At 40.9% G+C, this 26,983-nt stretch overlaps 1 protein-coding gene across 1 annotated transcript; it reads right to left on the reverse strand.

Moving 5' to 3' along the window:
• Positions 1-2,272: 2,272 nt before the first annotated feature.
• si:ch211-89o9.6 (transcription factor Sp4) lies at positions 2,273-23,984 on the reverse strand. The gene is made up of 11 exons (XM_038733607.1): positions 23,403-23,984; positions 22,242-22,248; positions 21,352-21,356; positions 17,426-17,452; positions 17,260-17,306; positions 16,937-17,058; positions 14,523-14,646; positions 9,518-9,611; positions 9,289-9,404; positions 5,062-5,458; positions 2,273-3,867 (listed from the first exon to the last, which is right to left on the reverse strand). The coding sequence occupies exons 1-11, from the start codon at positions 23,692-23,694 to the stop codon at positions 3,158-3,160; spliced, it is 1,941 nt and encodes a 646-aa protein (XP_038589535.1). The 5' UTR covers positions 23,695-23,984; the 3' UTR covers positions 2,273-3,157.
• Between the last annotated feature and the right edge of the window lie 2,999 nt (positions 23,985-26,983).

Here is a 26,983-nt window from a genome sequence, read left to right on the forward strand (position 1 = left end):
TCAAGCAGAACCATGGCTCAGGGTGGGCAGCCATCTGCCTCCACCGGTTGGGGGTGAGAGAGAGAGAGAGAGGGAGAGAAAGGGCAAGAGAGAGAGAGACAGATAGAGATAGCCATAAGGAGGGAGAGAGGGATGGAGGGGTAGGGGGAAGTCGCCTACACAATATACACACAGAGGTACAGACAGTAAAGGTAATGTTGGTACAGACTGAATGAATAATGGTACAGATATTTATAGTAGTGTTAGTGATAATAATCGTAATGCTAATGGCATTACAAAACTGCATTACTTTTCATGCTTCAGTTCTACCTGCATTATATGCAGGTTATATGCAGGTAGAACTGACAATGTGAAATCCATTGTTTTCTGTAATTCAGTTTCCTTTTACTGTAAACTGTAAAATTTTTGGCTTAATGGTCGAATATGTGCATTTTTGGCAACAAACTATGTAAAAGTGAGTCATCTTCTTCATCTACTTTATAGAATGTACAGTAGAAAAAATTGTAGTCATCAGAATTGCGGCAGTAAAAGCGTAATCAGCAACCTGAAATTACAGCCAGTGATCAACAAATAATAATCCAACCTATGTGGCTTTTGGTTCAAAATGTGTAAAAATACTGTCAAATACACAATTGCAGTGAAACAAAAAAGGCACAGAAGGGATAGCAACAAAAATGCAGTCCTGTTCTAATCTATAAATTTTTCAACATTTGGCCCTTATGTTCTCATCCACATCACATCTAATGTTGTCTCACTATGCATCTTGGATAGAAACACTTACCTCCCCTTCCTGGTTGTGGTCCAGTTACTCCGCTCCATGGCCCAACTATTCCTCTTCCTTGTCTGGACATTATTCTTTCATTCTCTCCTCCTCTGTGTTATTCTGTATCCACATTTGATAAACCCAATCCAGAAAGTCCCTTTTTTACTGCATTGCGTATGTAATTGAAATAACTTAGATTAGATTAGAATTAGCTGTGATTGATCTATTTTACCCAAATTACAATAAATGAGCTATATCTCAATGTCTCACTGAAATGGTCATTCAGAAATGCTTATCAGCTGTTTCAATATAGATTTTGAGCTGCTGTTGTTGCAGAAGTAGAGGCTTTATACAATATTTAAGGTTTTGAACATTCTGGTCTTTTATTTCTGACATGTTGTGTGCATGCATTTGTAAATATGACACAAAAGATCCATAATTTTGTTATTGTGTAAGCTAGTATGTAAAGAAAAATTTTAGAAATGGGTTCATTTACTGCCTATTCTGTGGAAATATTGTGTTAATGGCATGTTCCTAAACAGACTGATGGTGGGCTACTTGTTTTGAAAATGTGACTACAGATTGGACAAAGGAATGTTAGTGATTGTAAAAAACAGTAATCAGTCCAGCAATTGGTTAAGTGTTTTGGCCCGTGTGTTTTCAATGGTTTCACACATTGAGTGATATTTAATTGCTTCTGTTATACAAATTAGAACGTATTTAGCCTCACTGAGTTGAGAGTTGGGAGAGCCAATGTACCATACAATGTAAATTTGTTTGGATTTAGAGATTACATGTCTAGGTCTGAACTTTTTAATGTCATCAAAATGTCATTTTATCAGTTGTCTATTTCTGGTTTCATATCAATGTGTTTAAAAAAAATGTGCTGTATTAAGCTTTCTTGAGAAATCTTTATGAAGTGGAGTTGTGTAACATCCCAAACTTGGAAGAAAAAGCAGTTGTGGATGATGGTGTGTAGAGCATAGGGCTGTGTTGGATATGAGTGAATTAGATATTATAATATAATACTTAAATTTTTTAAGATTAACTGAAGATGTCATAAATATTCATGCAAAGTACCAAATCTAACATTTGGAGAACTGAAGAATAAACAAACACACTCAAAATATTCACCAAAAATGTAGTGCATCTTAACTGGACATGCTGTATGTGTGCTTTCTACCAATAACAATAAAATAAGAATTAGCTTGCAATGCTCTTCAGTGGTGTAAAGCTCTGCACGCACATCTGTGGTCCTTCCAACTTGTTGCATATGGCGTTGAAGAGGGAAAACCTAGAACATTGCTACTAAATGACCTTCAGCTAGAAACCTTATTTTAAAATGGTCGACTCTAAGTCATTGTTGTGTTTCAACCAAAACCTACATAGTGGCTGATCACACAGGTTTTCATAGATATGTACCAGATTATGTCATTTTATTGCTGTGACCATTACTGACAGAAGACCACAATAGCACCGTAAGTTAGGAGCACTCAACTAACACGGATGAACATTGTGCCTCACAAAATGTTTATTTTACATCTTAACAAAATTTACAAGTGATCAAAGTACAAAAGTATTAGCACTCATCAACGTCAAATTAATTGCGACCATGAGTGTAACTACTGTTAACAACAGTATAATAACTTTCTGGAATGTCCTGGCGTCTCTCAAAGGTAAGAACACAATACCCATAATACCTAAAAGCTACTTGCTGGCATCTTTTGTTTTGAATGGGAAGAGAACTTTAACAACCAGATTGGTGTGGTAATTATACTAATGCCTCAAAATCAATACAGCAATAAAATGAAATGAATCCCGAGAACAAGTCTGAGAAAGACCAGACAACGTTTTAGCCAATTGAGCACAAGTTAAGTATTACTACGACAATTTCCCAAAGCATACCCTAGTTAGCTGGAACATCCTGGCAGCCTTTAGTGTCAGTTTATTTATGTAAAGCATGAAACTCAACTTGCAGACACTTGAAAAAAGGTAATTACAGCAAACATGTGTAATTTCATGTGTAAAAGTCAGCCTATTGTTGCATGGTATTGAAGCTACATTAAATGAAAGCACTGACTGCCTGGAGCAACCGCTTTAAAACTCTGAAACATAACCTACATTGGTAAATGGTCAGTAGTAACATAAAAAGTACACATGATTTGTAGTTAATGAGCTAAATAAAAAAAACCCCACTAGTTTGCTCATTTAACTGAGAGCTAGTAGATGCACAGTGTTCATCGGACAGTGTATCAAAGACAAAACAAGTCAATAATGTTTCACACTTTGTGTATTGTTGTCGTACTATTGTTTCAGAATGAAGAATTGGCATCTGTGTGTGTGATTAAATCCTACGAGCATTAGCAAACCTGTCCGTCCGTCTACTTGGAGTGCTCAGCCCAGTCCTAACCCTCCCCTGGCCTGTGGTCCGCAGCCTGTGGCTGACTGCTGATGCGTCCTCAGGTTGCAGATCCAAGCGAATCTCTTCCCACATTGGTCACAGCTGAAGGGTTTCTCACCGGTGTGAACTCTCTGGTGCTTCTTCAGGTTCCCCGCCTCTGAGAAGCGTTTCCCACAGGTATCACAGCGGAAAGGTTTCTCCCCAGTGTGTACTCTCTCGTGGGCCTCAAGATTGGACAAGCCAGAGAAAGCCTTGCCGCAGGCTCGACACACGTAGCTCTTCCTGCGGCGCTCGCCGGGCACAATGCTGGCATCCTGGCTTTTATCGTGGTGAGCCAGAAGGCTGGATCGATGCTGTGCAGCAATGGCCACCTCAATGCTGGCCAGCGCTGCTGTGGATCCCCTGACAGGTAAAGCTGACTGTGCAGCCATGGCAGAGCATATAGTCCTACTGGTTGAGCTGATACCAGAGTTACTTGATTTACCAGCACTGTGAGTGTTATTGACACCAACTGTGGTGGAGGACAGTGTGCTCTCTGCAGAGGGAGTCCTGTGTTGTTGCTGAGAGATCCTGCTATTATGGGGCTGCTGCAGCAGCTGAGCTGGTGTACTTCTTACCATGGCTGGTGTTCTGCTCCATGGAGGCTGGGAAGATGGAGCCTGCATCCTCTTAGGTATGGACACAGAAGTCCCTGCTGAAAGGGCTGGGAACAGAAAAACAGGACTCAGCACACATTCATGACATTGTTCCGTCTGAATGTCAGAAACATGACACTGAGCTTTTCTGTCCACATTCTACAATAAACCACTCTACTACTGCAGTGGACAGTACACTGCCCAATGTTTGTCCAATGGCTCTGGTTGATTTTCCTTCTTTTCTCAGCTTGACAGTGGCTTGCTTTTCTCCCACAGACAGCTCTCTGGTCTTCATGTTGGTTTAGCCTCTTTAACAGGAAATGCAGTCTTTATAGGTTTGAACCAAGGATGAAAACTTAGACTTGTCATGCAGAGCTATTTAATGTTTGGACAATCAACCTAAAAGGCAACACCTGGGCAACAAGAAACATCTGTCAGAAACATCTGTCAGTCACATGTTCCAATAGTTTGCTCACTTGTGAAATGGGTGTGTTCAAACAAAGGGTGGTATGTCCTGAGTTGTTTAACGTTAAATGTGAATACCAGGAAATAAAAGCTGAAATTCTGAACTCTTGTCTCATACTCATCTTTTGATCTTAAACCCAAATGTCTTCAGTGAACAACAAAAACAAAGGAATTTGCCTTACCGTTCCAATACTTTTGGAGGGGCCCTGCTCTTTTATGAAAGGCACTATATAAATAAAATTGAATTGAATACAATATGAACACCAGGTGATTTTAATAAAGCCTTCAACTGATTCAGTTCTTCAGTTGGCGGCACCAGTACATAAAAATAACACATTTACTTCTCATGCAGTCCACATGAAAACGAATTTGGTTTAGATGGTATTTTTTAAGCCTGGTGAAGACCCAGATTAGCTGTGTTGCTAATGGACAGCTACTTCTCAAGCTGATTGGAACAGATGGACACAGAGATGAGTAGACACAGGACTGTTCATTAGACAGGACAAGATGCAAAAGGCGTTCTCATGCTCCCCCCCAAAGAATGCTGGATAAAGTAGTGCTGCTCGAGGTTTCTACCTGTTAAAAGTTTAAAAGTAAAAGAGTTTTTCGTTGCCATTGTGGCCTAGTGCCTCTGTTAATATTATACAAGAGTATGGTCTAGACATGCTCTATATGAAAAGTGCAATGACATAACTTCTGTTATGAATTGGCACTATTTAAATAAAACTGAACTGAGTACAGCAGATAGAAAGAAAAGCCAAAGGAGATATAGCAAAGATAAGGAGACCATCTCTTACCTTGAGACACAGATGGCTGGACGTGAACTTCTCCTCCACTCATCCTCACAGCGGAGGAAACTGAGCCGTGTGGTGGCTGAAGCACATGTTGAGGTTGTGGTTCAGTATCTACAATAATAACACCATCCTGGTCACACTCTGCTGAGTCATCAGTGGTGAAAGAACATGAAGGGCCACCAGGGGGTGATGAAGAGTCTTTTTCAGGGGCCCAACGGGTAAAGAATGTCTCCAGTTCAAAGAGAGAGTATTCAGAGCTCAGAGGGTTGTTGTTGCTGGATCTCCGCTCTTGTTGAGTGTTATAGTTGGCAGGTGTGTTGGTTTCTGGTAGCCTTAGCTGGACTGCCACTATACAGCTGGGGTCTTGTGATGTCACAGGGATCGACTGAGGTGCTGCAGACTGTGAGGTGGTGGGGGTGGGGTGGGGGGGAGAGGTGCATTAAGACCAGGTGTTAGTCTCATCAGGGTAAGGACTGGATAGACATCTATAAAAGTAGTTGGGCATTTTGGGTATTACATGAGAAAAACGATCCCACCCTCATGTCTGCATAGAGTTGGTGTAGTGTAACTTATAGTTACATACATAAATTCATACAAAATCAACAGAAGGAGTAGTCCAGGGAGAAGGTTGATCAGCCCAGTCTATCATCTATCAGGGCACTCAAATACGTGCTCATGCAAATGCCATTTAACATTAGTGTTTTACAACTCTGGACAGTTACGTCCACAATATGATACTCCTCTCAGTCGACTCTTTCAAGGTAAACAGCTGAATTGGCACAATACATAGCATTAATGTTGTGTTAATGAAACACTATTGGGGCATTAATGTAACAGGATATAACAGCGCTTGTTCTAAATATGACAGTTTTCTGGACATCTTAATAACTGAATGTCTAGCATCAATCTATATTCACCACCACCGCGCACTGATACTCACCCACTACAGAACTACAGCATACTGTATTAAAATATAACTCGTCTTATGACAAGACTTCCATTGTAAAGGCCAGCTGGTGGCTAACATTACACACCACAACACTGGCCGAAATTTCATCAAAGGGTGCCAGTACAGAAATGCTTGTGGAGTATCCAAAATGCTTGTGGAGTATCCAAAATGGAAGACCTTCATGGAAATCTATACAATTAATCATTACAATTTAGAACAATGCACAGCATTGTATGACTCTGTATGAGTAACAGTGTTGATGATAATATTGTGTCACAATTTTGTAATGTATGATTTATAATGAAAACACAAATTCACAAGTTCAGTTTTTATAAAGTTTTAATGACTTACAATTGTAAACTGTGGACATTTAGCAGGATTTACAAAATTGTGACACAATAGAAAAAGCTAGCATTACATTTACATCATATGTTTATGCGACAATGGCTTGTATTTCACATAATTGTCAGACTTTAAAATGACACATTAGAATTATTATTATACAAGAGAATTATTCTTGTAGATATTTCAAATTCAAAAACAAAGCCAAATGAATGCATTGTCACTGGAAGATCATTATTAAATATGTTAAAAAAGCACACAGTACATTCTCTCCTGCCCCGTCTGAAATGTCTCAGTTTCTCAATGACTGAGGGTTTTTGTTGTTTGTATCTCTGATACCCTTCAAATAGTTTAAATCCAGTTCTGGTCCTGTACCCCTTGAATTACTGTAAATTCTCAAATAATGGCCATGCCCTTTATTTACCTCCACTGCAGAGAATCGGGCCTTTACCTGAAACAGGCTCAGAGTAGAGACAAGCCTTTCTAAAAATATTTGTATGTCATATACAACTTATAGCCCTGCGATGGACTGGCGACCTGTCCAGGGTGTACCCTGTCTTTCGCCCAATGTCAGCTGGGATTGGCTCCAGGCCCCTGCCACCCTGTACGCAGGATAAGCGGTTGACGATGGATGGATGGATATACAACATATACATATACAGGTGCTGGTCATATAATTAGAATATCATCAAAAAGTTGATTTATTTCAGTAATTCCATTCAAAAAGTGAAACTTGTATAATGTATACATTCATTCCACACAGACTGATATATTTCAAGTGTTCATTCCTTTAAATTGTGATGATTATAACTGACAACTAATGAAAACTCCAAAATCAGTATCTCAGAAAATTAGAATATTGTGAAAAGGTTCAATATTGAAGACACCTGGTGCCACACTCTAATCAGCTAATTAACTCAAAACACCTGCAAAGGCCTTTAAATGGTCTCTCAGTCTAGTTCTGTAGGCTACACAATCATGGGGAAGACTGCTGACTTGACAGCTGTCCAAAAGACGACAATTGACACCTTGCACAAGGAGGGCAAGACACAAAAGGTCATTGCTAAAGAGGCTGGCTGTTCACAGAGCTCTGTGTCCAAGCACATTAATAGAGAGGTGAAGGGAAGGAAAAGATGTGGTAGAAAAAAGTGTACAAGCAATAGGGATAACCGCACCCTGGAGAGGATTGTGAAACAAAACCCATTCAAAAAATGTGGGGGAGATTCACAAAGAGTGGACTGCAGCTGGAGTCAGTGCTTCAAGAACCACCTCGCACAGACGTATGCAAGACATGGGTTTTAGCTGTTGCATTCCTTGTGTCAAGCAACAAGACACAGCAAAGGACTGGACTGCTGCTGAGTGGTCCAAAGTTATGTTCTCTGATGAAAGTGAATTTTGGACCCAACAATGCAGAAGAGCTGAAGGCCACTATCAGAGCAACCTGGGCTCTCATAACACCTGAGCAGTGCCACAGACTGATGGACTCCATGCCACGCCGCATTGCTGCAGTAATTCAGGCAAAAGGAGCCCCAACTAAGTATTGAGTGCTGTACATGCTCATACTTTTCATGTTCATACTTTTCAGTTGGACAACATTTCTAAAAATCCTTTTTTTGTATTGGTCTTAAGTAATATTCAAATTTTCGGAGATACTGAATTTGGGATTTTCATTAGTTGTCAGTTTTAATCATCACAATTAAATGAAATAAACATTTGAAATATATCAGTCTCTGTGTAATGAATGAATATAATATCAAAGTTTTACTTTTTGAATGGAATTACTGAAATAAAGCAACTTTTTGATGATATTCTAATTATATGACCAGCACCTGTACAGGGTCAGGTCCCACTCACCACCCTGCTTCTTTGTAATTATTTCCCATTCCCCACATTCGTGTTATGCACATTTATACTTTTAACTGAAATATGTGCATGAAGTGTGGAGTATCACTGACATTAGCTTAACAGCGCTCAGAAAGATGACACTGTAGAAGCAACCGGAATCAATTACTGAATAAAACCTGCATTTTGTTAATAAAAGAGTGTGTTTTAAAAAAAATGTATGAACTGAACTGAATTTATCATGTGAGCTATTATAGTACAGGTAATTCAACCCCTCTTTATTGTTTATTAGGGACCAGCCTTTATTTCAACTTGCTGGATATTTTCTGATACTCTGCAAGTACTGTACAAAAAAAATAAAATGGTTGTCCATCTTGCATCTTGGACAAGGAGAACTCCCTGTAGCATATATTACATCTAAGACTTGTTATTTATGTCAATTTAGGGTTTTTGAGACCTTCTAACAGAGTATGTCCCTGCCTGCATGCCTACGTCTGTGGGTGGTGTCTCTTTTGGTGTTTTTTCAGGTTGCTGGGGTCAGAAAACCTTTCGGGGCAGAGCGAGCACTGGTACGGTCTCTCCCCGGTGTGGATGTTCCTGTGGATCTTCAGGTTCCAGAACTGGGAGAATTTTTTGCCACAAATGCTGCAGCCATAAGGCCTCTCTCCTGTGTGAGTCCTGAGGTGGGATTCTAAATTTGCCGGGGAGCTGAACCCTTTACTACAGAACCTACAGATGCAAACCCTCTTCCTGGGGATTTTCTGCTGATTATCAGCGCTGCTATAACTGCCCTGACTCTGACTTTGAGCAGGTTCCAGAAACTGTTGGGGTCCCTGTATCTGATCTAAAACCTGAATGGGGCTGGACTCCTCTGACAGATCGATAACAGGAGGCTGCTGCTGAAAGGACACAGAGGTGTGGAAGCCTTTGGAGCTTTCAACAGCCAATCCCCTCCCAGAGCTGCCAGGCCCTGCTCCAATCAGTGTGGTGGGCAGGTATGAGAGGGGGGCGCAGTGTGAGGATGGCCCAGTGAGGCTGTCATTGTGACAATAACTACCCCCTCCATTAGTCCACAGCGATGAACAGCCATAGCTGACCTCTGAGAAGCCCCGCCCAGACACCTGTTGGTCAGACAGCTGATTGGTGGAAGTTTGTGTGGTTTCATCAAATGGCAGAACTACTCTGTAGTCATCGGTGCTCGACTCCACCAACCCTAGATACAAAGAGAAAGAAACTGAGTGGCATATATGTATTTTGTGTTGTGAGGGTGATGTCAGAGAAGTGTCCTAATCAATAGCTCATAGTGTGATCACTGATACTACTCACCTTCCTGTATGCTGAGGCCTGTTTGGCTCTGAGTGTCCATCACCGGCTCCACCTCCTCCACCTTCACCAACACCACATCTGGCTCCTCTTCCTTCTGCACACAAAAGAAAGGAAATGTCTGCTGTTACTGCACTGCAGACACACACACCACTGATGACTGAAAAGAAGCGCGATAACATGATCTGGAGAGACACCATAAGGCTAGAGCCACACAGCGTACCTCTGCCTGGATTTTCACTCCCGTTCGATCCCGCTCCTATAAAAAAATCATCCTGTCCCGTTCCAATCCCATGACAGAGTAAAAAAGAAATTCCTGTCCCGTTTCAATCCCGGTATAACGAATGAAATGACTAGAAATGCAAATGTATACATAAAAACTGACATATTGTTCTTTTTTTCTTGTCCTGTCCCAGTCACATGATGACTAGTGAAATTGACTGAATAGCCTCTACTGTCCACATGCCTGTGGCGCTGCCAGCCCTGTCTGTCTACACTCACTTTGCCTTTGATAAATGCAATACACGCCTTGTTAACAAATGCATGGATTCTGTCCACAGACCTACAGGCCTTGGATTGGAAACGGATACAGGTGTTGTTGAGTCAAACACTTTATATATTATATATATTTTTTTCATGTCTGTGACATATTCTACAGATATAGACATTAAAACTCAAATGTGTAATGTTGCTGTGATGATCTATTTATGCGGGAAAAACTAAAACTGCTCAGACAGGCTGTGTGGCTGCTCCAACTTGTTAACATGAAAAGTGGAGGTCCTCTTTATTTATTACAGATATACCAGTAGTGGCATTACTTTAATTTTTTGCCCATCCGCTGCTTTAGAGCAACATGATGGTTCACATGGAGTTGTCTTTATGTCACCTGATGAATGAGTCTAGTATTCTCTCTGTTTACTCTGCTCCAGCTGCTGCTGGAGACAAACAGAGAAAGAAAAAGAGCCATGAGACTGAACCACAACAGTAGTTGTGGAAACAGAAACAATGAGCTGAAAGATCTTACATGTTTTCAATACTGATTTGAACATGCCTTAGACTGAGAGCACTGATGGTTATTACTGAATTGTCATTTAATCTCTCTTCTTCTTGTGTTGTCTAACAATAGGTTGCAGAATGTTTACTGTTTTACACAAAGTGGAGCACTGAGTTGAAAACAAAATGAGGCCTATTTAAATACATTTGACATAATGTCTGACAGTATGCTTTATAAATACACTGTATGACGGAATTAAATATGACAATTCAGTAATTTAATAAGTATATTTTATTCCATAAATGAAATCTTTAATACAAAATGTTAAATATTTCAATTATAAAACACATGTGAAATGCGTTACATTTAGAATGACAGTCCACTCCTTAACAATGCTCTCAAACATTTACTAGGAGTACGTAGATACTATCTTAGGACCCAGTAAGTTACTGAATACTGGTGAAGACAGAATTCCAACACAATTACTCATAACTTATTCCAATCATATAACCCAAGAAAACAACACACAGATCACTGGACAAAGCACATTCTAAAATATCCTACATGTACTGGAAATGGAACCAGTTTTTCCACAATGTGCCATTGTGTGTTAGACCAGTCAGTGCTTCCTGAGTGATGCTTGTTAAATTTTGTCTTTAAATTTGCAAATGTGCTTGGCTCTTTAAGTGCCAACACATTTTGAGCCAAAACCTGATTTCCGCTGGGATTTGGTTTAGGCACATCGAACATCGGTATCGGTATGTAATATCAATGGGCCCATCCACTGGGCCAATCTATCCATTTAAATTATGCACGTACTACGCATTGCATCAGCAGTGCAAGCAGATGAAAGAATGATTCCCAGTCTCTTCCACACAGTGAGAAGTGCAGGTTTTTTTTTACACTGGTGTTCAGTACTAGGCATCGGCCGATACCCAAAGCCCGGGTACTAGTAACAATATTGAGGCTGAAAAAGTATGCATTACTGTTTGATTGAGCTTACACAGCAGCTTTACTTAAAGAGATGTGTTCCTAAAGCTCTAAAACGCTGTCTGAAAAGATGTCTGTAATCATTTTAATGTAAAAGCTGAAGCAGGGTGTTGCGGAGGCCGAGTGGTTCAGATGCATACCATACAGTATACTGTAGTCACAATGACCTCGGTTTCCAGGACAGAGACCTTTGGAGCCTGGTTATTACAGTTTAATTTGGTCAACAAGTAAACAGGGGCCCTTTCCTAAAAGCACCTTAAGAGGGTCCCACTTTAAGTCTAGGAGTCTATACGTCTGGTTATATTCTGTCATCAAATCTCATGTTCAGACTCAGACCAGCAGTGAATGTATCTCCTAACGAGTCGTGTGCGTCTCACAGCCTGATGTCTCTTCTTCCTCTGAGCCATAGAGCTCCACTGTTGTCCAGAAACTATTTGAACACATCATTGAGCCTGGACTGGGTGACATGCCAAAACAGTCCCCAACAAATGCACTATTTCCTGCTGTCCTGCTGTTTGATGAGTAGATGATGTAGTTTTAATCAAACTACTGAGCCTTTTTAACCATTAAACCATATATTCATGAGGAGTTTTTAAAGACACATTGTGGTTTTGAGTCTGCACATGAGATAATATAATTATAATAATAATAAACTTTATTCATATAGTACTTTTCAGAACACAGTAACAAAGTGCTTTACATGGTTGGAAAAGGATTAAAACATTTCAGGAGGAAATGAGACAAATAAAATCAGACAATCAAAATAAAACTATATTAGCCAGGAGTAGGAAATTACAGATTACAACATTTAGATGCTTGTTTCTATTTAATTGACAAGAAGCTACACTCTGTTTTCTTTCATTGTCGTAGTCAATGCTAATGCTATGCAATGCTATGTTAATGCTCTTTGAAGATGTACAGGACTTCACATGACTGATTTGTTGCTATTTTTTACAAAACTGATTGGCTTGTATGGAACGGATTGATGTGTCAACATTTCTTTTTCATTACCAACGTCCGATTGGTGAAGTCTGTAGATAATCCTAACTTAATTTTGGGACGATTGGCCCAGCGGATTCTTGCACAATGTTGAAAATAGGATTTTGACAAAAAAAACAAACTAAAAATGTGATATTTTTAGAGAAGACAACCAGATGCAGATTATTTGATATGAATAAATTTTCACTCTAGGCCAAGCAAACGCCTAATTCTGAAAAAGTAAACTACATTATTACATCACCTTGAGGTCACTGAATGTCATTATATGGGCCTGAGTAGTTGGTGGAATTTGAAACCCACCTGCCAATTTTTTTTGTTTCTAGGTCCTATGGACTTTGCTACACAAACCGTTTTAGCAGAGTTTTGTATTCCCAGATAAGGAGACACACCAGGTGGAACAGAATCTGGAAAAAATGTGTTTCAGAGATTTACGGTTAAAAAGTCGTGGGTGAAAATGTGAAGCGCCACCATCTGTCCAATTCTTTTCGCCTGAGTAGTGGGTGACAGAAGTGTAGCTGTTACTGTTTCTGAGACCCAGAAATTTCTAGGGCACAAGAAGAAAAAGAATCCCAATAGATACAACGGGCCCAAAAGTTAAATGGAATAAAATGTTTAACAATAACATAGAATAAAAATAATAATAAAACAGATAAGACATGTTGGAAATAAAACGGTGGGCAAGCAATAAAAAAAAAAAAAATTATTATTATTTTTTTTTTTAAAGAAAGCAAAAAAGTTTTGAGAAGTGACTTAAACCGATTCTGTATCCTTGGGTCTTTAAACACGGAGTCCAGAGCTGGGGGTCCCTGACCGCAAAGGCCGACTGCCATTGGTGACACGAACAGCCTTTTACTTTAAAGTGAGGAGTATCCTCTTGGCTCACCTTTTTGATCAAAGTTCAATATGTTTTGTAATGCAAAGCTCCAGCTGCTGTGTGCATTATCATCCTGGGAGGGTCAACCCAACCACGGGTATAAGAAACAACATATTTCAATTCAGGTTATACGCAAGTACGCAAAAAAAAATAAAAAATAGAGTCCCCACTTTTCAGTTTGAAACCTTCCCTTGGCCACAACATCGTGTAGAGAGACATTTTGAAGAAGAGACTTGCTATAAATAAGTCAAATTGTCTGTCCAAAGGCTGCTTCACCTCAGCATTTTGGTTGAGACTACAGGCAGAAATGCTAGCATTCCAAGTCATCATATTCTAACTTCTCCCATTGAAAGTAAAGTCATGTTTAAAACACGCGTCTTGTTAACTAATGTGTCAAACAATCAAAAATGTGTTTAGAAAGTTCTTAAGGTCCTATGCACAAATGATTTTCCTTTTATTGCCCTTTTCTACTGCCAACACTGAGTCGTTGCTGGATCACTACACCCTCCAGTACAAAGACTACTCAGGTCTTTCCACTGGCCTCCTCTTCAGTATAAACTTCAGGGTGGCTCTTTTGCTGGTGTGTTTTCAGGTTTCTTATCCAGGCGAACCCTCTGCCACACATCCCACAGCTGTAAGGTTTCTCTCCGGTGTGAACTCTCTGGTGTTTCCTCAGGTTTCCGGCCTCAGAGAACATCTTTCCACATGTGGAGCAGCTGAAAGGCTTCTCCCCGGTGTGGACGCGTTGGTGGATCTCCACCTTCTTGGGCCGGTTAAAAGCCTTGCCACAGTAGCTGCAAACAAACAGTCTTTCCTTGGTTCCGGTTCGTTGCTGAACCTTGCTGCTGGTCACTGAAGGGCTGGGACAAGGGGAAAGCGGGGCTGTAATGAGTCCAGCCGTTAATACTGGAGGAGGTTGATGGGAAATCAGCCGCTGCCATCAAGTATGAACAAGATGGCCTCCTTTCCTCCGCTTCAACCCCCAACTGCTTGTCAAAAAACTCTTCAACCAATGACTTATCGCTTTTATCGTTGTCACACATGTGAAACTGCGAGTCATTGCTGCCATCATCGATATACTGGTGTGGGTTTACTGTTTCCTGCAGTGAGGCACTGAGTTCACACTTAAGGAGAGGAGAGGAGTAACTGACCTCCACTCCTCTGCTGCTGCCGGTACGCCTCGTCCTGCTGCTCTGGATCTGGGGCTGCGACGGGGTGTCCTGCTGTTCCAGGCTGGGTCTCTGTCCTGCAGCTCCACGGGGGGGACACACTCCACTCCTTTACAGAGACAATGTGGGGCAAAGAATGGAGAAAAAACTCAATAACACCTAGTCTCTTTTTTAACACTATATTTATTGATTATTCAGTTTTTACAGTTCAGATAATAAACATGTCCCCCCCCCACTCCTCCCGTAACTTCACACAGGGCCTACTACAACTACTAACGTGTCAGTCTGCCACATAAAAGCAACTACATCAGATAGTACCCATCCAATGCAAGCCTTAAGACAAAAAAAGAGACAATTAAAATAATAGCAATACTAAAATAATTAAACAAAAATGTAAAAAATGATCAAGCTATTACTTCCACTGTATGGGGGTCTGGTCGGCAGGTCTCTTGTATCTAAGAGTCCAATATGAACCCACCCCAAATTTTGTTAAATTCTCTTGGCCTTCACATTATCTTTTCATTCGGAATACATAAAAGCCAACTCTGCTATCCACCTTGTCATCAGTGGGGGTTTCTCATTCCTCTAACATAGTGCTATACATTTATTTGCTGTAATAAGAGCAATTTTTAAAAATCACCCAGCAAAGTTAGCCGTGCTCCTCAGGAATGTCCATCTTTATGATTTGGCTCTGTGTCCCAAGTAGTGTTGTAGTACTCAAGACTGGTCTTGGTCTCGAGACCGGTCTTAAGACCCCTTTTTGATGATCTCGGTCTGGTCTCGGACTCGACCGCATTTGTACTCTGTCTTGTCTCTGTCTCAGACATTGAAGACGCGGGATTTTATTTCAAGACCATAACTTTGAGAATAAAAATAAATAGCTTTTGCACTGTCTGATTTATTTTTTAACATCCTTACTTTTATTGGATGTAAAACTTCGCTTCAAATGCAACCAATAACAACCCCATTCAGACGCACTCCAAGAACGTGAATGGGGGAGAAAGGAGAAGATGTGGCTGTCTGGGAGCAAGAGGATATGTCAGCAAAATCTCTGTTATAATATGTAGCTAACAGCTACAAACAGCATCCGAGGTTGAGATTCGGACTCGAGTCCGACTTAAGTCGCACACAGTGACTTGAGACTCAAGGTGCGGGACTCGTAAACAATGTTTATTTTTAGGAAACGTCTGATGAGCTTGCCGTTATTCCCCTCCCTGTGTTACCTACAACCTGCCCACGTAACAGGTAGTATCAGCTGAGCGGCCACACATGAGAGAGGACAACAAACAGTGGCAGCTGCTGAGCCATTCATCATAAACTTTGGATTTAAAACTTCATACAACAAGACCCAAAGAAGCGCTGAACACAAAATAGGTTAGTAACCTGAGGTTAATAAACATGTTTAGCTCAGTGTTGGCCATCTACTTTCATCTCTTGCTTTAGCTACAACCTACGGGAGGTTAACTCCAAATGTTGTTCGTTATCAAAAGATGAACGAGCGTTTGTTTACTTGTGGTGGACGATTAACATAATTATTTACATCCGGCTGGCAGCCAAGATGTTAATTATTACCGTTGGCTGCAAACAGGTTACAGGTTTATTGTTAATCATGTAACCTTACAGTTTTATTTAGTTAATATTACACTGGTTTGAGAGTCTGGTGGTGTGTTGACTTTCAGGAGTTTAAGCTGTCATTGATTGCACATTACATGGTTGTGCTCTGTAAGTAAAAAACAGGTTACAGTTACAGAATCCCTTTTAGCCATGCAGTTTTATAAGCAGCCTGGATTGAACGCAGCAGGTGATCCAACATTCGTTATAACCACGTGAGACTTGAATTTGACTCAAAAACGTATGAGCTTCACTCACAGATTATTTCCTGTCACCTCTACTTTGCTGTTTATTCAATCGCATGGAGTTACCGTCCATGAAACTCGTTTCACTTTAAAGCTGACCAGGAAGCTGAAGGATTATAAATGTTAAGCCATTGATAGGCTTTTAACACCTACAGGAATGAGTGTAGTGTATTTTCAGAAAACGACCTTGTGATTGACAAAACGCTACCACGGTGACCTGTCAATCCCTCCCCAGCTCCACCCTTTCGCCTAAATATGGTCACTTCCAAAAAACCAAGATGGTGAAGGCCAAAATGTCAAACTTGAGGCTTCAAAATGTCTATACATCTAAACACCGACAGTTCGTAACGCTGTCTTTCTGATCTTCCGTCTTACATTTACAGCCTCCCAGCCCAACCTCAGATAACCTTGACGACATTTTCAGGGTCACTTCACTTGACTGTTTAAGCTACAGACACTCAGTGGGTCAGTACTGATTTTGAATATTCAGCGTTACACACAGGGTAGTGTTATAAATGTCCATCAGCAGTTCGTCTGTACTCACCATCATCTCCTATAAGCGGCACATCTCTCGCCGTTTCTTCACTTCGTGACATGTTTGCCTCCACATTCTCCTCCTTCACCAGAACTGCCTCTGGCTCTACCAGTTCCACATCTGGAGACTGCAAAACAAGGAAGGTTTTTCACATATTCATGCAGCTACAGAAGATGCACTCACACAGCTACCAAACACAAAGTCACTCCTTAAGGTTATGTTTCTATGTACCGGTCCCTGTATGTTTGTTCCCAGTGCTCTGATTTTCAACATCAATTTGTTTCTGCTCAAAGCATGGTGTCCCCGGTCCTCCCTTTGGTGTACTCACCTTACTCTGGATGCAGTCAGTATGGACCGGCTCACAGGCTGCAGCCCCTCTACCGGACCACAGAGCTACATCCATCCGTCGCTCAAACACAGCATCTACACAAAAACCGGAAAAATGTCTATGTAGAAACACTGACAGTGCACATTTCAATGGTCTGTACTGTCACTAGTGGGAGCAGACATGGGAAATGTGTCTTACCCCACCATTAAACAGTTAAATAAAAACCCAAGCATGTTGTTGATAAAGAATATTAATCAGTATTTTAAATACTGAATGTGCACTGTTTTATTACTGTGTAATGGACACAACCACAGCAATCCGAATGCTAATGTTGCTCTGTATCTGTTGGATATGTTTATTCACCAGGATAGAGAAGAAATGAAGAAGAAGGTATGAAAAACCTTTTGATGTTCGCCGTGCCTAAGTGCTCTCTACAGGTCGTAGCATCATTGCGTAACTGAAAATTTTGTTTCTTTCCGTCTCTTTTTAGTAATATACCAACTGTTCCATCAAAGCCAAGTGTAATTAAAACTGCAAGCAGCATTGGGTGGGCCCTCGCACGTGTAGCGCGTTGAGGTGTGAGGCGGCCGCGTTTCAGATTCTGGAGCTCTGCCGTAAATTTGCCACGTGCTTCAGATGATGCACAAATCATCACTTCCTGTGTCCCCTTTGTGGCGCTACATAGCACTCGGTGCTATGACTATAACTGAATATTGGCATGTAGATGTGTTCGGGGCGTGACTTATCAAGCACGTAAAGTTTTGTGCTGATTTGAGCATGTAGACTGAACTTACAGCAACTTCCTTTTTCATGGAGAATCATCGATTTTTGGATGCCATGCCACGAGCATGTCGTTCCACAAAAACTCACCGTTTTTTTAATCGTCATCCGGTTTAGAGCAGACAGCGACAACCTGAAGTCGGTCAGACTAATTCTGTAGGAGGAGTTCGTTAAATTACTAAGCCTGTAAATCATCCAAAAATGACAATAAAATTCAAAATGGCCTACTTCCTGTTGGGTTTAGGGCATCGCTCCAAGAGGATTTTTGGTAAGGCTGGACATGATACATGTGCCACAGAAATTTCATACATGTAGGTCAAATGTGCCGCGGGAGCTGCTTTGTTAAAGGTCACTTCCTGTTGCCAGCAGGTGGTGCTATGACAGTGGGTGAATGTCAGCATGTATATGTCTTCAGGGCGGGACTCTTATTAAACATGTAAAATTTAGTACAGATCTGAGCTTGTACAGTCAAGTTACAACAACTTCCTGTGTCATGGCGATGCCACCACCAAGTTTTACAACATGGCCTCATCAATGTGTTATGGGTTTTCTTGGACAGTTTTGAAGTTGATACGTCCAACCTGCTAAGAGTAGTACATTACAGTGTAAAACGTGTCACTTCCTGTTGCCAGCAGGTGGTGCTATGACTTTGAGTGAATATTAGCATATGGATGTGTTCAGGACGGGACTATTGTTACACGTGCAGATGTGATTATGTCTACTGAAGTTATAACAACTTCCTGTTTCATCGCGAATCACCAATTTTTGATGATATGCTACGGGCAAACTGGTCGACTTGTAATAACCGTTTTAATATAGTCAATGGGTTTAGAGCGCACAGCAAAAATTTTAAGTTTATCGGAATAAAAATCCCTAGGAGGAGTTCGTTAAAGTACAAAGTGTGTAAATCGCCAAAAATGCAAGTAAATCCAGCTGCAGCCCGCAGACTTGATGGAAGTTGAACTTCCAAATATGGTTTGTCCCAGAAGACAACGCACACGCAAACGTGATGACGTTAATCTCGGCTCACGTACAGGATAGATCCTAATGCAAGCCGTTTTATTCTTTAGAAGCCAACAACAGAATTTTAAATACACTTAAAATTCTAGATTTTAAGTGTATTTAAAATATTTCGAATATCCGGCATTTTTACGAAAATTGGCGGCGAATCGAAAATGTGTCCAAACGTTTTCGGAGTTGAGAAGCTCCACAAGTGCCGACGGGTGTTATATATCGGCCAACGTGCGCCGCTGTAGGGTTAACCGGGCGACATGCATACAATCAATAACTTTAGGCCCGCACCCTGTGATGGTTAAGGGTAAGAGGAATATGCCTCAGGGGGCTGTCAGGAATAGTTAGCCAGCTAGCTCCGGTCAGCTCCCCCAGGCCCAGTGACACAGACCACTGCAGCCAACACAGCAGACGTGTCCAGCAACAGCTGAACGATAGTGTTAAAGTTCGTAACGCTGTTATTCTATCATTAAATTCTCAGTAATGTTGTAAAGTTTTAACCTAAATCGAGGCACATCTGGCTCGTGATGTAACATTACAGAATATTCTTGGTTTGTGAAACTTAAAATCACTTTGGAAGAAATAAAATATACAACAGTGGTATGAATTGAAACATTACTTTATTATTATCATTCGGCTATTATAAATAAATATTTGCGGGATGTAGTATAAATATCTATATTAATAATATATAATTATAGTATAGTAAATATTAATACACCGATTACTACGTTGACACCTCTTTTTTAACATTTTTTTATTATTTAACAGCTATGCGTGGTCCGAGCAGTCGAAATAAACGTCAACACGTTTTGTGCACAGTGGCTTCTGGGACAAACCATATATGGAAGTTCAACTTCCGTCAGGTTTGTCTGCAGGCAGCAGCTGGACCCTTCTCCAAAAACGACCATTAAATCCCAAAATGGCAGACTTCCTGTTGGGTTTAGGGCATCGCTCAAAGAGGCTTTTTTGTATGTCTGGACATGTGCCACAGAAATTTCATACATGTAAGTGAAACTTAGTCCGGGGGCTGCTCTGTAGGGGGCGCTAGCGAACCATTTTGCCACGCCCATGCACAAAACCCATAAAAACTAAATATTTCGCCGCGTCTGAATTTTGTGCATAGTTTGATGAGTTTGTGTATGTTAAGACACCCAAAATTGAAGTTACTTTGCAAAAAACAGAAAAATGATCCCTTCAGTTTCAATAGGGACCTAGAAAGGTTTGTGCTCGGGCCCTAAAAATGTGTTTTGTGATGTTAAAGCATGATTCACATTAGGCCATTTTTAAGTTGAAATTGGGTGTGTTGAAAGTGTGCATAGAAACATAATCACTAAGAGAGAACAAATATAGTCCAGGTGCCACTGCTTAGTTCTGCTGATGTTACAATACTGGACTCAACAGGACAAAACCATCATTGACAAATGGAATTAAGTGCAATTTATACTTCTGCATCAAATCGACGGTGTAGCCTGTACGTAGCCCCCTACCCTACGCACCTCTGCAGCAACTTTTCTTTGGAAGTTTCTCAGGCTCACATTACGGCATGTGCTGCAGTGTTTGGGTGTTTGATCCACATCCATCAACCTACGGACACCTTTTCACATATCCCAGTATCTCCAGGCAGAGGACATTTAGGGAAAACTCTTTTTAATGTCATTCAGAATTTTTAGTAAAAGCTCTCAATTCAATTCCAAATAAAGCATTACAGAAAAAAGCTTCATGAGCTTTTATTTTGCAGGCAAAACCAAAAAGAGGAAAGGATTATGTGAGTAAATGTTGCTGCCATGACTGACATCTATTTCAGAACCGCTATAAAAGCATTTATTTATTTTTATTTTTTGCTGCTATCAAATCACCATAATCTGGCTGCAGGCCAGATATTATTGCTGGCGGGCCAGGGTTCAACATTAAACTTTTTTTCAAATGGCCCCACCCAGCGGGTTTGAAACGATTTTTACTGTCCCTTCCTTCAAAAGTTATTTATCAGTCAAACCAAAAGACTTATAAAATGTGTTATACTGTCAGTGTTTCTCCTAGGATGGAGTTGTAGCAGCGGAGGTGAAGCAAAATTTTTGTCTAAATATAAAACCACAACACGTCTCAGCAACATTGCTCGTGTCCATGAGTATGCGATGCACCTTAGAATAGCTTAGAACTGCAGTGTTTTCCCAGTTTAATGTGAGCTTTAGATGAATGTTTTGGTGGTGGTCAGGGGGGGTTGCGGGTGCCCCCAAGAACATTTTATGTTTTCCAATGAAAAATATGTAATTTCACATCATATTGGGCCATTATTTTCACCGTATCTCTGAACAAAGAGTTGGAAAAGCTGGAGCAGATAGTAAATAACCAACAGCCAAAGATCAGTCTACTGGAGGAACTACAACCTTTAGATCTGGAGAAAGTAATTTGGTTGGTTCTGTTGCTCCACAGTGATTTTACATTTATGGCGGAGCATGTTTTGGGCATCACCCTAAGCCTTAATGGCAGGAAAACCCTGTTAATATGACCTCAGAATCATTATATAGATACGATTGTTCATGTTTGTCTTTTGTGTCTTCATTTTACAGCTTCTGACATTTATCTGTAGACATTAATATAAAAAATAGGCAGCATGAGAAACCTCCTCCCTTCTGAGGTGCATTTTATTTGCACATTAAAATCCAAAAAGAAACGTCTCCTCATTAGCTTCAAAGGACTAGTTTGCATCACTAATTAGCTTCACTAACCTCAGCTCCTCCAGTCACCTCCGTCCTTTCTTTTCCAAAACCACTTTTTCAGACTGAAAACTGAAAAATAATTGAATTAGTCTGTACAGGACATTGCAGGAGTTGCAGGCTACGTCATTTTAGTCTAAGTTTGTACCTGATATTCTCAACATTGGACAAGTAGGCAGTAATAAAATACAGCTTCCAGTTGCTTTCTATAAATTGAGCTAATGTTAAGTTACATAGCAGCTCTGTAGCTGCTGTAGAAGTTTTCCTGCTCAAGCTGCGCAGTCTGAAGGGGAGATGTTAGCTAACTTAGCGCTATCCGGCTTCACTTTTCCAGCAGGTGGGAAACAACAGACTTTTCTTGGTCTTGAGAAGCGAACACACTGTAACAGACACCGTACATTTACTGCCAGAATATTTTCCTCCGCTTGCGTTCACCGTCACTTTCTGCTGCTCGGACAATCAAACACTCGCTACACACCTCCTGATTCAGTTAGGCTGCTCTTATACAACCATCTGTCACGTGTGTTCTGCACAGAATGAGAAGACGAAGTGAGCCAAGCGTTGAGTACTGCCGTGCTCGCACGGTGTGCAACTGAAAACATTTGTAGCGTAGTTTAATGATCGTGGGAAATTTTAGTAGCGGTGGTCGTGATTCAGCAGCGGCGCTGTGCCGCTCCTGAATGCATTTAGAGGAAACACTGACTGTTAACATGTTTAATCGTTTATTAAATACATCCTAAATATAAAAAAAATAAACTAAAATTTTAGTTCAAACATAATGTGCTCTCTCTCCTGCTGACAGCCATTTAATAAAAAAGTACATCTGGACATGATACATGTACCACAGAAATTTCGTACATGTAGGCTAAACTTTGTCTGCGGGCTGCTCTGTAGGGGGCCATTTTGCCACGCCCATGCGCGAAACCCATAAAATATGAAATTTTTTGCCACTCCTCAATTTTGTGCATAGTTTGGTGAGTTTTCAAGTATGTTTAGGCCCCCAAACTTGAGGTTACTTTGCAGAAAAAAGAAAGAAAAAAGTTCCTCCCAGTGAATGCACTCCTACAAATAAAAGCTTTAAAAGATTTGTCTTTAAGGAAAAGGTTAACTTGCCTATTTAAAGAACAACTAATTGCCTAACACATACAGATAACACATCAAACAGGATTTTTATGGAATGCTAACCGAACTGGTAAACTAATTGTGATTCCTTAACTCATATTTTTATGAAGTATTCAACTAGTCTATATACTGCATAATAGAATTCCTGAAATTCAGTTATAGCTTTTGGTTTAGTGTGCCAACACAGGATTTTCAGTGGCACCATCTGGCCACCCCTGGGAAAATTTTCTGGGGGTGCCCCTGGTTACAGCTGGTAACTTATGTTTATTTAATTCAATCCAATTTTATTTGGATAGCGCCAATTCACAATTGTTATCTCTTTGCGCTTTACATATAGACCGTAATAGTACTGTGTGATAATATTTTTTTATTTTGTCCATTTATGTGATTATGCTGTGATTATACTCCCTAGCTGAACAAGATATGTAATAGTTTTACAATGCGTGTGTTTGAATGAAAAGCCTGACGTGGTTTTAGACTTAAGTGTTGTGCATTTTTTTGCCGTCCTCTTACCGGCGGCAGGCGAGGCCTCCCGGAGCCTGTCGCCTGTGTTTATCTGCACCCTTGGTCGGCTGCTGTTACTGCTCTCCCGGAGCCTCCTCTCAGCGTTTCCCCGGGCCATCTTTAGCTCCAGCAGATGCAGCTTCCTCTTCAGGGCTTTGTTCTCTCTCTGGCACTGAGACATCTGTAAACTCACCACAGCGTAGTCGTCGTCCACCAGCTTACAGATCTCCGCCACTGCTGCATTAGCCAGGACCTCCATGATGGAGGCCAGCTGGGTCTGGAAGGCCAGACGGCTAGACATTGTTCCTACAGTCGGTGGCTCGCTGTGAAATACCGTTTAACTCCTCTTCCTATTATTAGGATAATATGTTGGCGGTTTGGTCAAACCATTACAGAAAAAGTGGAAATTCTGCGCGTAGAAATGTTCAGCAGGTAAAAGACGGCTAAGCTAAAGTAGCTTCTCCTCTGTCCACAAGCTCCCAACGCAAACACGTTGCGTCATTTCCGATTCCACAAGCTTGACAGAAGTACAGGGGTAAGTTCAATCTCAAAACGTTTTGCAACAGTTTCCTTGAAACGCTGTTGCAAAGTTCCGCAACGGGCTTCGGGGTATGTTTCTCCCATTTGGTGGGCGTGTCACGGGTGTTACCCAATCAGCTGCCACAAGTTTGTAAACAGAGGCTGCGGTCGAAAAGTCAAAAAAATCTCCTTTCCTAACCTCCTTTCCTTGACCTCGACGGAAAACGTCATGAGGTGAAGGAAAGATGTAAAGGACAATCCAAAAGGCCTTAGGAAAAGAGGACGGCGGAGCTCTGCTCTTTTCTAAGCGACGTAATTATGCTACGGCGGATGTTACTGACGTGACTTGCCTTGATGAAACTACAAAGTTCAGAAGATGGACTACAAAAAGCGCATCTTTGACACTGCGCCCCATATTGTTGTAATGCAGGCCATCTACAGGTGGAGAACACGGTGGAATATCACTTCATAATCAAGATAGCAAAAAGGCATTTAGGTACCAGTCACCAAATAATGGAAGGGGTTGTCACATTGAGAATGCTTGCTCACACTCACCCTCCTGCTTGCTCACACTCACCCTCCTGCCCATCCATATTTATCAACATGGGGTTGTTTATTGTATGTAAACAGTGTATCCCATAGAATGAGAGAGTAACTGTAGCGAGAGAGAGAGGGGGGGGGGGGGGGGAGCGACGGAGCGAGAGGAGTTGCTGAATGAATATATGCGCTGCACGGAGCTCTGTAATCAAACACGATTTTAACCATTTTAAATCATAAAAAATCGATAATCACAAATAATTCAATGTGTAAGGAAACGCCTACTGTAGAGGTTATCCAGCTTGATCATTGCCTTTATTAAGGCGAGGGTGTCAGCATCTGTAACTGAAGGACCATTAATTAATGATATGTCTGGAGGCTGGAAATACATGTGAACCTACAAGCTGTAACATTATTCTCACTTTGATCATGTTACAAGACCAGTAACATAGCTTGCATGGGTCTCAGTCATTGTTGACAGTTCAAGACATATGCCTATGCATATAGCAAGTTCTGGCATAAGAGAAAAGATTTAATAGCCAGTGGTAACTTACATGGTGAACTTCTTCTGTCATGGTCAGTGATTTCTTTTTTATTGTAGAAAACACTTTCTAGCCTATTTCAACAATCCGAAACAGTATCAGATTACAGCAAAGCCAAAAGAAAACAAAACCACAGAAAAAAGGAAACTGTGAGAGTCTTATTCAAGTATCATAATGTGCGTCTTTATTGCAAGGATTTTGTATGTGGTCAACTGATTTTATCATTTGAGTTTGAGAACGTGCGTTGCTTTAAATGCTGTTGCCGGACGGCTTTACCTCCTTTCCTTTCGTAAAGGATGGTCCAGTGTACCCTATACTACAGGAGATATGAAAGGAAGCATTGAGGCACCTTTCCTTAGCTTCTATAGAATTCAAACAGCTCTTATATGGCTACCACTGAAATACTTCACTCAGTTAGGAACCGTCCTAAGCAAAAAATACTTTGACCGCAGCCGAGATGTCCTTTCCTCGGAGCCGTCATTTTAAAGCGATGTCAATTAAAGATGACCTGTTGCACAGCTGCATCATCAGTTTGAACTGTGATCTCTGTCAGAGCAACAGACCAGCTTTAGGCACTAAAGGCTACATACAGATCATATCTTCACAATCCAGAAACATGTCTGTCAAAATTATAACACATAGAAACATCTCAAGGTTCCAATAAACAGCATAGCATCTGTTGAAAACAATCAGATTACAGCAGCCTAATCATGCACTATACAGAAATACAGTAACTTAAAGTAACTGGCGGTGTGCCTTTTGTCTGTCAACAGGAGATCATTTCAGCTCTCAGCTTGATGAGATGGACATTTTATCATCAGCCCCTTTACGAAAAGGCACAGTAATATTTATCTCATATAGCCCCAAATAAAACTGTCATCACAGGACTCTGTTGGAATGACATGTGCAGACTACATGGGCAATATTATTATAACATGAAACAGATCAGTGCTGAATGCTCTGGTTGATGTTACAGCCTAATAATTTGACGTCAGCACTGAAGTTACAAAACTTCCCCTTTCAAGGCGAATGATCGATTTTGGACAAATTTTCTAGAAGGAGTTCGTTAAAGTACGGAGTGTGGAAATCATCCCAAAATGGCCGACTTCCTGTTGGGTTTAGAGCATCGCTCCACTTGGCTTTTTGGTACGTCTGGACATGATACATGTGCCACAGGAATTTCATACATGTACAGTAGGTGAAATGTGCCGCTGGGGCTACTTTGTTAAAGGCCACTTCCTGTTGCCAGCAGGTGGCACTATGACTATGGGTGAATGTCGGCATGCACATGTGTTCAGGGCAGGACTCTTAAATGTGTAAAATTTGGTACAGAACTAAGCATATACAGTCAAGTTACAACAACTACCTGTGTCATGGCGAGGCGTGGAACTTCGCCACCGCGCCACTGCCACAACGTTAACCGAAAACTCACACATTTTACAACATGGCTTCACCAATGTGTTAAGGGTTTTCTGGGACAGTTTTAAAGTTGATATGTCGGACCTGCTCGGAGTAGTATATTACAGCATAAGATAAGTCATTTCCTGTTGCCAGCAGGTGGCCCTATGACTGAGTGAATATTGACATATGCATGTGTTCAGGGCAGGATTCTTACAATACAATTAAAATTTGATGCAGATGTGAGCATACATACTGAAGTTATAACAACTTCCTGTTTCATGGCAAATTATCGATTTTTGACAGCATGCCATGGGCAAACAGTCGACTGATACTAACCATTTGTACAACTATAAATCATCAATGGGTTTAGACTGCACAGCGAAAATTTGAAGTCGATTAGACTAAATCCCTAGGAGAAGGAGTTAAAGTACGGAGTGTGTAAATCGGCAAATCGCCAAAAATTACCATTAAATCCAAAATGGCCGACTTCCTGTTGAGTTTAAGCAATGGCTCCTAGAGGCTTTTTTGTATGTCTGGACAAGATACAGGTGCTGGTTAGGAAATGGGGAGAAAGAAAGGGAAAGGCTCAAT

The sequence above is a fragment of the Micropterus salmoides genome, unplaced genomic scaffold (genome assembly GCF_014851395.1).
Source record: "Micropterus salmoides isolate LMB-PRFRI ecotype aquatic unplaced genomic scaffold, ASM1485139v1 Ms_hic_scaffold_1, whole genome shotgun sequence".
Classification (NCBI taxonomy): domain Eukaryota; kingdom Metazoa; phylum Chordata; class Actinopteri; order Centrarchiformes; family Centrarchidae; genus Micropterus; species Micropterus salmoides.